The sequence below is a fragment of the Myxocyprinus asiaticus genome, chromosome 1 (genome assembly GCF_019703515.2).
Source record: "Myxocyprinus asiaticus isolate MX2 ecotype Aquarium Trade chromosome 1, UBuf_Myxa_2, whole genome shotgun sequence".
Taxonomy (NCBI): domain Eukaryota; kingdom Metazoa; phylum Chordata; class Actinopteri; order Cypriniformes; family Catostomidae; genus Myxocyprinus; species Myxocyprinus asiaticus.
In genome coordinates this window covers 22,917,972-22,930,925 of record NC_059344.1, presented here as the reverse complement: position 1 = coordinate 22,930,925, position 12,954 = coordinate 22,917,972, and the positions used below count along the sequence as shown (strand labels likewise).

The 12,954-nt window shown below is 41.3% G+C and overlaps 1 protein-coding gene across 2 annotated transcripts in view; it reads right to left on the bottom strand.

Moving 5' to 3' along the window:
• The window catches only part of exoc6b (exocyst complex component 6B), a 170,133-nt gene that overhangs the window by 27,983 nt on the left and 129,196 nt on the right, over window positions 1-12,954 (bottom strand). For both annotated transcript variants that reach the window (XM_051722276.1, XM_051722363.1), the window contains 2 exons: window positions 12,477-12,618; window positions 10,079-10,152 (listed from right to left, as the gene is read on the bottom strand). In XM_051722276.1, the coding sequence (XP_051578236.1) occupies window positions 10,079-10,152; window positions 12,477-12,618 (216 nt within the window). The remainder of the gene's footprint in view (window positions 1-10,078; window positions 10,153-12,476; window positions 12,619-12,954) is intronic.

Sequence of the window (12,954 nt, the reverse complement as noted above, 5' to 3'; positions counted from 1 at the left end):
CACAATGACCCTCCAGTGGTTACAGCAGAAAAAGGTGAAAGTTCTGGAGTGGACATCACAGTCTCCTGACCTTAATATCATTGAGCCACTCTGGGGAGATCTCAAACATGCGGTTCAAGCAAGACGACCAAAGACTTTGCATGACCTGGAGGCATTTTGCCAAGACGAATGAGCAGCTATACCACCTGCAAGAATTTGGGGCCTCATAGACAACTATTGCAAAAGACTGCACGCTGTCATTGATGCTAAAGGGGGCAATACACAGTATTAAGGACTAAGGGTATGCAGACTTTTGAGCAGGGTCATTTCATTTTTTTCTTTGTTGCCATGTTTTGTTTTATGATTGTGCCATTCTGTTATAACCTACAGTTGAATATGAATCCCATAAGAAATAAAAGATATGTGTTTTGCCTGCTCACTCATGTTTTCTTTAAAAATGGTACATATATTACCAATTCTCCAAGGGTATGCAAACTTTTGTGCACAACTGTAGTCAATTAAAATTGAAACAATCTGACTGTAAACAATTGTTGGAAAAATTACTTGTGTCATGCACAAAGCAGATGTCCTAAATGACTTGCCAAAACTATAGTTTGCTAAATTAAATCTGTGGAGTGGTTAAAAAATTAGTTTTAATGACTCTGACCTAAGTGTATGTAAACTTCCAACATCAACTGTATGTAGGTCCACTAAATGACCCCTTTATCTACACTTTCAGTCAAAAACATACTTTTCTAAACATTAAAAAAGATGTGGTGCTACAATCCAATCCAGCTAATTTAGCCTGTTGGACAATGGGAAGTTCTCTTGTGATGAAGGAAGGAAAATAGAAACTTAAGTAGTCCTTGATCTTTTACACAGTCCACTTTTTTCTTACAAAAGAAAATGGTGGGAGGTAGAGAAAATGGGAGTGATTTACAGAGAGACAAAAAGATAGACACATAAAAGATATAAAAAGACAAAAAGTGTTAAGCTAGAGAAGCAGGGATCCACTGATAGCAGGCATCTCTCTCTGACTCCAACTTGAACACACACACACACACGCACACACGCACACACGCACACACGCACACACATGCACACACATGCACACACATGCACACACGCACACACATGCACACACGCACACACGCACACAAACTATGTCAGTGTCATCCTCATAAGGCTGAATGAGACCCTGCTGCAAAGAGAGATGTCAACCCCCTGCTCAGGCAATATCTGCTCCCTCACTGACTCCATACAAGCAGGGCAGCTCATCTGTCTGACCCCTGGAGACCTGTGACAGTGCCTCAAACAGGCCTTTCACTGACACACTAGCAGGCCATTGAGAAGGAGCAGGGGGATGGATTTAAGCGTGACACACTCTCTGGGCATTAAGAGGAAGTGGGGGGGGGGGGCAATTAAACTTCGACACCTGTCACTAGCTTGTTTAGGGAGACTATGGAGAAATGTGTCTGAGGAGAGCACTGCCTGTGTCATTTCCTTTTCTTTCTCCTTCCTAAAAAAAAAAAAAAAAAAAAAAAAAGAAAAATAAATTCCATAAGCAAAGACAGGAACATCTAGGCGAGTTGGTTTGCTTGTACAATCAAGGTTCTGTGGCACTCTTCATTCTTTCTCCCCATCTCTTTCAAACTTTCTATCTCTCCCTAAGGAACCAAACATAGAGCAGATCTGTGGGAGGCTCAAGTTGAATGGGGTGAGGAGAAGAGCACAGGCCATTTGGTTTCATCCTCCATCTCTTCTTTCCTGTACACCTTTGCTGCCATCTGTCTGACCCCAGCTACTGAACACTGCAGGTTAAGGTTCAGGGAGACTGCGGCTGACCGAGAGGCTCGATTAAAAAACACAAACATACACTCAGGGTCCAGCTTATCGTTTTGACATCACTAAAAGGGAATGTGGGACAGTGGTGGTCTTGTCTTCCTCTCCAACTCAGTTACACAGAGGCATGTATTAACACAACTGACCTCATGGGCCTGCAGTGATATTGTGTGTATGAAAGCAGAGGGTGAGGTAATGGCTGCATTCACACAGATGGCAGACAGACACTTAAGCATTGCATGGGTTCACTCTCCCAAAAGCACTTGTATGACTGGGAAATACCAAACAGCAAGTTTGGAAATGGCTGGAAATCCCACATCTAGCTAGATTGGTTTCATATTCAAAAATAACCTCAAGGTCATTCAATCAGCCAAAATTACCACTTATTAATTTAGGATCATATTGTGTTGATCCATCATAAATCAATGTTCTACAGTACATGCTTTCATTTCGTCTTCCCGAACATCTGAAACACTTCGATCATAGCCTTTCACTTTTACTAATCCAGAAAATTATGACATGTATAGATCAAGGGCATTTTTCCCCAGGGCTTGCATGTTGACACATGTTGGGCGGTAACTATCTGAAACAAAATGATACAGTAATACTGTAAGTGGTACTGTGATACTGTAAGTCCATTCCTTGAATGGACCTCAAGTCTAGACTATTTTTAATGCACTACTGGGTGGATGTCCTGCAGGCTCAATAAATAAGCTTCGGTTGGTTCAAAATGTAGCAGATAGTGTGCTTACTAAAACCAGGAAATGTAATCATATCTCCCCAATTTTATCATCACTACTTTGGCTGTTTTGTATCAATTTTAAAATTATCATTCTTACAAAGCTTTAAATGATCTTGCTCCTCTACTTAAGCAGCCTTCTATCATGCTATAATCTATCACATTCTCTTAGGTTGCAAAATTCTGTCCTGTTGAGAGCACCCAGAACATCAAATCCACAAAAGGACATGGATCCTTATCCTATTTGGCTCCTAAACTTTAGAAAAGCCTTCCTAGCATGGTTTGGGACACAATATCTCAGTTGAAATCTAGATTAAAGACTCATTTCTTTAGCCAAGCATATATTTAATTTATCCCTCAAGTAGTTATAGACCATTTCAAGGACTACTCGACGGTTTAAGGAAGTGACGTCTTTGTCCCTTGAACATTTCTGGCTAGTTGTCAAACTCATTCAAAACAACAGCGGGAGGCGCTTCATTCATAGTTACTTTAACACAATTAATGTACTAGCATTAATATGATTGTAATAGAATGTCATTATTAAAATTTGTTGACCATGTTGTTCAGAGGCTGAATGCTCCCTGGATGCCTGGAACTACTGGAAATTAAAGTGTTTAGGTTGCCAAAAAAGCAACCACAAATGGATGAATGAACCACTGCAATGAAGTGAGACAGCTGGATACGTGCAGTACTAACAAAGAACGTTTTTTTTTTTTTATATGATTAATAAAATAAATAAAAACATACCTTATCTGCAAGTCAAGTGCTCACTGCCTCAACCACTTCATAGATTATAAATGGAGCGATCCAATATTCCCAACCTTGTCACTAAGGAAATAAATATGAATATCTTAACAATAATAAACTTTCACCTCCTCTCTCGCATAGATGCGCTCAGTATCAACAACACGTCTGGATGAGTCACTTGAGGTAAACGTAAGGTACGTAAATGTTCTTTGAGAAAAGTTGACTTAGAGTCTTATTTAAAGGATACAGTAATGACACCTCATTGTTTATTTTCAGTTGTTGCACATATCTTGTTTGTTCGGTTTTAGCTAGACTCAAAGTATGTGCTAGTCATTTTATTTTGACAGTTCTTGGTTATAAAAATGCAGCTACCATAAATGCTTCAGGGCAAGACATGCACAGTAGCATTCTATTTTCTTTGTTATTTTTTACGTCCTTGAAATGGTCTATACTTATCATATTTCGTAACTCTGCTTTTAAAGTAAGTGAGTGGCATCTTCACTAATATTTTTCCATTTGCTTCCTTGTCTCATCCTAGGGACACCTACACAGAGGTTACCAGAGCCTGTCAGATCCAGCTTTGATCCAGCCCGTTGTTTCCCTCACAGCGCTGTGTTGCTGAGCGATGACTACTAACTGCAGTGTCAACCAGACAACAAGGGTCGCTTCGATGAATGCTGTCTGCAACACTTCAGTCTACTATGATGGACTTCAAAAACTATGATGGACTTCACAGAGGATGAACTGCTGCCAACCACAGCAAGACAGCAAGGGATACTTGACTGACCACTGACTGCATCAACTCAATCTTTAGGATGGACTACACAGATAATAAACTGCTACCAATCGCAGCAGTTCAAAAAGCAAGTAACACTTCACTGACCACTGCTTACATCACTTTATTCTCTTCAAATGGAATTCAAAGACAATAAATTACTGCCAAATAAAGGCTTTACCAGCCAAACAGCAGAGGACAGTGCTTCTACCTGCACCCCTGAAGTCCATTCGGCATGGACTTCAAAGACACTTAATTGTTAATCTTAAAGTTCATTCATCACACTTTCATTTGAAACATTGCCTACCAAACCTACTCAATTTGCTCAATTAATACATGACTTGTATTACACATAGCTAACTAATATTGGCAAATTTTGTTCTCCAGGGAGAACTGGCTCACCCAGCTGAGCCTGGTTTCTCCCAAGGTTTGTCTCCACTAACTAAACCTCTAATTAAGTTTTTGTTCCTTGTCACAGTTGCCTTGGGCTTGCTCTCTGGGGGCATCAAGGCAAAAACATTCACACATGATTTTCAATGAAGTTTTTAAATGAAAATATTCACTGTGGACTTGCAGTTTGATTTTCTGTAAAGCTTCTTTGAAACAAAGAGCATTGTGAAAAACACTATACAAATAAAATTGAGGCTGTGAGTTGAAAGCATGTGTTTGTCAAATATTTTCCAGTATGCCTCTGGGTAATATTCAAAATTCAATAGTATTTTGGTACTACCAGTGATTTTTTTTCTTTGCTTTTCTTCTCAACAATAGCGCACAAAGTGGCTAGATGTATATGGAACTATCTGGTACACAGAGCTACCAAACAAGAAGAACTATTGCAAGAAGTTGGAAAAGAAGCACAAAATTGCTCGTTTCATTACAAGAAGTCTTTCTAACTGAGGGAACATTCTCCAGATTCCCTTAGTTTCCAGAGGAGGTTTCTGACTGAGAATTGGGAGAAAGCAGCAAATGTCCATAAACCGCAGTGAACTTCTTTCAGAGGGGGGATTTCAACTTCTCCAAGTAACTTCTCCAACAGACTCCAAGTAATCTTGAGAGTATTAAATCAATCAATGGGAGAAGAACACTTTACAGGTTACATTTCATCTTTTATTTCTTTTCAAACCTCAACCCACAATTACATCAGCATAACCTCTTTTGACAGCAGCTTTGAACAGTGAAATTTCAATTTAAAACACAGAGATATCTCAATCATAAGAATTGATAAAAGAGACATAGGTAGAAGAACACAGGTAAAAATGAAGAGAATAAGAGGATGGTTAACTGGTGAAGTCATGGGTTAAGCCAGTCACACTGCAAGTGCCACAGTAGGATACAGAAATTTGACCCTAGCAGTGAAACTTCTAGCTAGATGTGTCTGGACACTAAGAAGGTGCCCAGAGGGATTAGAAGGGCTAAGCAAAAGCCTCTAGCTGTGTCAGTAGTGTTAGGCTTTCACCACCAAGGACCAAGAAAGAGGAATGCTGGGGGTTAGAAAGGAGAAAGGCATTTTAAATTGAATCCTTTATAACAACGTTCCAGGAATTCTAGGATAATGCCTGTGGACAGGCCACAGGAATGCATAGCAGCCTCATGGTTCCCAAATTCACGGGAGCAGAAAAATGATTCCCCACCCCTTTTGCCTTTCTATGTAGTGCCCCAGAACAGGCCATGAAGGGAGGGGAGAAGAGACACTACTGCAGGCCATCACCCTTGCATGGGTCACTAACAAAAATGCATGGTTGAAGCCAAACTCTTCCCTCTCAACCCATGAAATGCCCTGTGGCTTTGATGTACCTGTAACAAGATGTTAAAGTATTGTGAGCCCTTGCAGAACAAAAGCCTTCCAAATACTTCTGAAGTGTGCAGTTCTCTAAAGACCACATGCAGTTAGCAATCAAATTAGTTTAACTGACAAGAGATAATTGGCTAAACTCAGCATTTACAAGCTGATGCATTCCCTTAAACAATGCCTTTTTCAAGTCAATCCCTACATCCCATATACCAACAAAACAGTCTTTTGAGTCTAGGTGGGCCTCTGCATCACCCGAAGCCTAAGGGTTTGTCCATGCTCTTTCTTTAAACCTGAAAGAAATTTGGGAAGGCAGAAGATCCAGGGCAAGAGCTGATGCACACGGTGGCCCAGGGAGCGTGCACTGCTGAGGGGCTATCCACACCACAGAGGCTATCAGGCCTCCCACACCAAGGCCAGCCAAGGGTTCCTATTGCCACAAACTTTTCCTAATATATATCCATTAATATATGGCTCCTAAAACTGCAGCTCTAAGCCTAACATTTATAAAACTTGCTTCTGATTTCTTATTGTTTATTATTTAAATGTTTGTTTTGCTTTCTAGTAAATCATTTTTGATAGCCCATCACAAAATATCTGGATGGTTAGCAATGCCTGACAAGGAATGCAACCTCTTTTTATAGCTGATACTTGTCTCTGTTGTAATCAAAAGATAATTCGTATGCTTACAAAATGCTACAATATGCTACCAGTACTAGAGACATTGACTATCAGAGATGCTACATGCACAGTCAGTGTCTTTGGAATTAATAACCATATTTACAAGCAGGTGTGACTCTCAAATTTACCTGCACAAACAATAGTAGACAGGAGCAGATCAAATACTGTCTGTATGATCATGTAACCAAATTAATTCAATTTCTGCATCCCACAAGTACTAGGTATCAAGCCTTTGTATTGTTTTATTTAAAGATTGGAGATCTATATCTTGTGTAACCACCCTTTGCCTTTAAAACAAAAACAATTATCCCAGGTACACTTGCACACAGTTTTTCAAGGTTGTTGGTAGGTAGTTTGTTCCAAGCATCTTGGAGAACTTACTACAGTTGTTCTATGAATTTTTGCTGTCTCAATTGCTTCTTTCTCTTCATGTAATCCCAGACTGACTCGCTGAGGTTGAGATCAGGGATCTGTGGCGGCCAAACCATCAGTTGCAGGACTCTGCAATTCTATTCTATTTGTAAAAGGAAATTTTGCCATTTAAAATGGATATTTACTACATACACACTAAAGCAGAAGATTTCAGATGTGTCTGTCAACTGAACTTTGTACTGACATTACCATTTTTAGCACTCAAAGCACATCTAACAATTGTATTCTGCCATTGTGTGAACATAGCCTGATGATAGAGATTAATGCCAAAATTAAAGAGACTGTGTGAACATTAATTCTCTCACTTTCTTCTCCAAGATTCTCTGTTCATAAAATCAATCCACCTTCATTTGTCTTCCTATTCTTCATGATTTATAGCACTTTGAAGCAGAGACTGGATATTCCTCTTTTTGTGTGTATTCTTTCAGATAGGAGAGTGAATCCAGGTTCCAGCCTCTCACTAAAATGCCTCCCAGAGCTTCCAGACCTTTCTGTTGTCTATCTCCAGAATTATTGACCCTCAGCCCCATCCCAGGACCCAGGAGACTGGGACACAAACAGGCCCTTCAGGTTGATTTATCGGGCGTATTAAGGGCCAGGCACGCAGGGGGATGCCTGGGTCAACAGAGCGGTTCTGACGTCCCTCATCACCCGAACAACCCCTTGAAAAAGCCACTGCTTGAAAGGAGGGGAGTAAGGGGGTCTCCGTGTATCTCTACACACTTCCATCTGATGTTTTTGAAATTATAATGACAATAACAGTATGAAAGATTTCTTAACAGAGAACCATGCATCATGACAGCTCAAAGCAAAAGATGACATTCAAAAAGCGAAAATGGCATTTTGTTTATTCTTTTCTTCAGCATCCTCTTTTCTCCTCTCTTTAAAAAAAAAAAAAAACTAAGCAAAACCACACAAGCACCTTCATGGTGAAGTCAGTTAAAAAAAAAAAAAAAAACTAAATGGAAAACAAGTGGCACTGCATCATGATGGCAGGCGGGACAAAACGGGATTGTTTTAGTGGAAGAAAGAGCTATCCATCACTGTCTGTCAGCTCATTCATCCAGTACTCTCCGATCATCCAGCTCATCCGTCATCCCCTCTCAGTCCCCGACACCCACTCAGGTTGGCCATTTTGGCAGCGAGGGAAGGAGTCCCAAATATGGACCCTTATATGGACACCCCCCACACCGTTACTGCTTCATATTCTATCTACATCTTTACATTTTAGAATACAAGACATATGATATATTAATTCCCGGCTTCATTAAAAAAAAATTATTGATGTGTCACAAATTAATTTTAGTTGTGGAGGTTTGGTACAAATTGTGCACGACTGGACATAATATTTAGTTTTATTTCAGGTGGTTTTGCCACTTAATAGGACAGGAAATGCTGGTAATAGAGAGGGGAAGCATGACTGGTACATGCAGCGAGCCAGAATCAAACTTCCATCTTCCAAGTGAGCACCACTGCTCCTCGTGTCAGCTGCATATGTACTGCTAGGCCACGGCACTGACAACAAAATATTGGTGAATGGTCAAATGAACTGCTTTGACAGTGTTGCTGGATATTTGTACTTAACAACATTTCCTCTTAAACCAGTAAGGACAACAATAATCGAATGAGATAATAAGGCTTTGAACTATTGCCTTTCAGTTTGCAACATTACCTTAATCCAAGCGTACACTACATGACTTGCCGTCAGCACTCTGCGACTCACAGTCTTGTTTTTCATCGTGCTGGTGCACACAATACAGGACTGTAGTGTATCAACCACACAATCATTTGTCCACGACTGAGGCCATGTGTACACTAGTATTAAGATGCGTTTTGGGTGATCCGATCGTACATTTATTTCCCTTGATTTCCGCGCATAACTGGCAAAAAACTGGCCGTTACAGCTGCCTTTAGTGTCGTCCTGTTTCAAAAGGATCACCCAAAATTCATCTTAAAATTAAGATAGTGATATTCATTCACAAACTCAAACAGTTGATTCTTGATAACACGTCAACAAACATGAAAAATGACTTGTGCCCGTTTTTGCGCTTATTGGCACCATTTGCAAAGGGAAAAAATAGCTGTAAATAATAAAAACAGCGAGTAGGGAGATGTGGGTGATGTTTTATTTTATTTTATAATTGTTTTTGCCTCCTGTTACCCAATACCTTGCTATCCTTTTTCAACAAAAATTAAAGAACGGCTCGCACCCATTTTTACACTTATTTGCACTAATTTGCAAAGGAAACAAATAAATAAAAAGAGGTGAAAATAACAAAGACAGCGGGTGGGGAGATGTGGGTGAAATGTATTTTATTTTCTAATTATTTTTGTATTCTACCTCCTAATAACTTGCCCTTCTCTTGCACCCTCTCTATATTTAATTGGTTTTGGCTCATAACGGTCTCTCACTCATTTGGACAGTGCTCACACCTGACGACAAGATGTCTAGATTTCAAGCTATTTTGAAAATTGTTGTAGCATCTGGGACTAGTCTCAGCACGTCGTAGGAGTGCACATACAACAAGACCGTTTGTCATGAGATCTAAGACTTCTCGTCGCAGATCAGTCGCCGACTCAAAACATCAAAGGAGATGAGCTTGAGTCATATAGTGTCCACTAGGCATTAATGTTCTTGTCAGTGTGTTTCAATTTTTCAGGTCAGAGCAATGGCACAGGCCAGCGGTTCCAGCTCTGCAAAATGTGTAGAGGTGCAAATGGGATAAGGTGACCCGTAAAGAACCAGCAGAAAAAGTCTTACCCTAAACTAAACAGGAGGTCTTGAGGTCACCTCTACACCAACTGCCACAATGGTAAAAACAAAATCACCAAAAGATGAATATCTGGCCAGGTCTTGGGACCAAGGATATGCATACAAACTCACACAGGCTCACAAACTCAGAGCAACTCAAGGAAAGAAACCTTCAAACAAAACCAAGGCTAGCGTGGAGGTTTAGGGGGTTGGGTTTGGCGGTAAAGGGGAGAATAAGAGAAAGAAGGGGGGGATGCTGAGGGGTAAACAGGGGAAAACAGAAGAAAGGGGGAAAGAAGAATGAAAGAAAAGAAAAAGGAGTGGAAAAAAACAAAGACTTACTTGTCTCAAGTCGATGAAGGCGAGCAGCAGAGTGTCCCCCTGGAAGCCAGGCACCGGGCCGGCCCTGGCAAACCCTGTGGGAAAGAGAGAGGGATAAAGAGAGCAGGGAATTCGCCATGGAGCGGGAGATTGGCAGACGGATGACAGCCGGGACAAGGGGAGGACAGGGGGAGGTTCGGTGGGGGCGGGGGAGGTGAAATGGAGGGGGGCTTTTAAAGGTTTTGGGAGTGCTGGCAGAGGGGGGAGGAGGGTTAGTTGGGTGGTTCAGGGCAGCCCCTGCCACAGAGTCATGTCTCTGGGTCTACCACTGGCTTTGTACGGCCCATCCGAAAAAAGATCATCAAACTCTCATTAATTCTCCCCAATGTCAATCTGACAAGTCAGACAAAGGGGATGTGTGGGACAAGGGGGCTGAATTTACCCTGTAACCACAAACCTGAAGCGGATTCCCATGAGGCCACTGTCCCAGACCAGTGGTGTGGTACTGAGCAAAGGGGCCCAGAAAACATGAAAAGCCAATGGGCTGGGGGTGTATGGGGAGTGTAGGAGTTGTAGAGAGGTTTCTGTGGGTTGGATGTGAGGCCACTGGACCTTTATCTGCCTTTGGACAGGAACCCGTAAACAAGCAGCTTCGCCTTTCTGAAAATCAGAACATTTGACACACAGAGACAAAACAAGCCGGGGCCAGGAGAAATCCCTTTCACCTCGCAATGCTGCATGCCTTTCTTGCCTCTCATGCAAATTACACGCCTGCCATCTTGTTTTCTGACCCCCGCAAATGCTGAGCCAGCGACTGCTTATCCGGTTCGCTCGCACTTTTGTTGCCGTGTCTCTGAGACGCCGTTGATTGCTCAAACTTCCTTACTCGCCTTGTTACAGGAAAGCGACCTGGGCTGAAGGCAGCATAGTTCACGTTACTGTGTCAGAGCCCATCTTGTCAAGATATGAGAAGAAAGAGAACACCTTAAGGCTTTAATCTAACTGCCACATACCAGCTTAAAACTATATTAAAGGGACTAGGCAAAGAAACCTCTTAAGGGATAAGCAGCAACAAGCTAGCAATACTTTTATTTTTCTTAAAACCAGCTGAATTGAACAGGAAGCAACTCGTGCTGCTCTCCCTTTGACTGTCCCATCACTCACTTGTGGAGTTGTACAGGTCAAAGCACACTAGAAGGGAGAGGCAAATCTTAGATTAACAGAGCCCCTTGTGGGCTTGAGATAAAATTGCAGTGGGATGACAGCTGATAACCCTTCATTGGAAAACATTTGGTAATATATTGAAAGCATGACATGACATTCAATGCCTCTTATGCATCCTTATTGTATATTAAATGTCTGAATGTACAGTAATTTCTACTCCTTTGTCAAAATGATTTTATAAGATTGTGTGGAATGACATTTCCATCTCATCCCTTAAAGTGTGGGGCTTTTTATGTGCAGTGGCTTATGACTGAACTTAATACAAGAAATGTATTATCAGCCCCCCTATGACTCTCTTAAATATATCACATTCATTTCATTTTGTCATCTTGCCTTCCTTTTCTCAATCACACAGAGCAGACATGTCCACACTGTTGATAGATCTAACCACAGACACACCAGTTATATCTTTAAGAAGTTATAGTCCTGTATTATCTCCGTAGTCCCAACCTTGAAACTTCCAGAAACCATAAACAAGGTGAAAGGAAGGAGTGTAGGGTTGAGGGGGACGATTAAAGACATTTTTTTGTTTTTTACTCGAGTGGCATCTTGATTAAAGTGCAGTTCTGTGTTTGAGGGATAAAAGTAAAAGGGGGGGACATCTAAATTAACAGGACGTGGTCTCTCCAACTGAAACCACTCATTGATATGGTACTTATCAAGCTGGTTGGTAAACCAAAGCATAACCACACCAAAAAGACAGCTTACAGTGTGACAGACATGGCCGTATTGTGACGGGGGCCATGCTGTCTCTCTGACTGTGACCTCTGTGTGATAGCATGCGCTGGCTGAGGATCATGGGAAATCCATTAACCAGCAGGGGTTAGGCGCTCAAAAGCGGTTTTAGCTGTAGTCACACGCAAAGCTGTGAGGAGAGACGGGCCAAGCGATGAAGCTCCAGTGCTAGCCAAAAACATTTTATTTTCAGCTCTCTCACCTTTATTTAAATTCTCAGTTGTTTTTGGTAAGCCGTTATAAGCTCAATCTCTACCCAGAAAATCACTTTGATATCTGAAAGGCAGTCCGGTACACTGTACACTATATTGTGTAATAAAATGACTTGTGCATCATCGGAATAATGCAGGACACTCAGATTTGGACAGTGAAATATCAGGATGAGGCACATGCAAGCAGGTTAAGGAGGCTATGATTGGTCATTTAGAGCTTATGCAAACTTGAGAAAGGCCAAACTCACTTTCACATTCTCTGACATCCATGTTGAACTGCTGCAGGGCTCCCATAGACACTTGCCTGACATCAGCCTCCAACAGCAGCTGCAGCAGGGAGGTGGAAAGGTGTTTACAAGCTGACATACATGCTGTCTGAGCCACTTTCCCCTACAAAGAGAAAATAGAGTAAAGGTAGAGAAAGAGAGGGTAAAAAAAAAAAAGATATGGTTAAATTCTGGGTCTCTTTAGTATTTGAGTCCTCTCCATCTTATTATCGCCAGAGGGTATTAAAACTATGGACATTTTTTAAATGTTTGCATGTTTTGATGTTTTTATCTCCCTCTCATTTTTCCCCCATCAAATCGCATCTCCTTCCATTCTCTCATTTGTCAGGGACTGCTGCATTGTAGTCTCTAATGTAGACTCCATGGGCACACACAGGAAACGTTTACAGTCTGTGTACTCTGTTTACAACCACACAAGTCCATGCTTACATGCAATCTC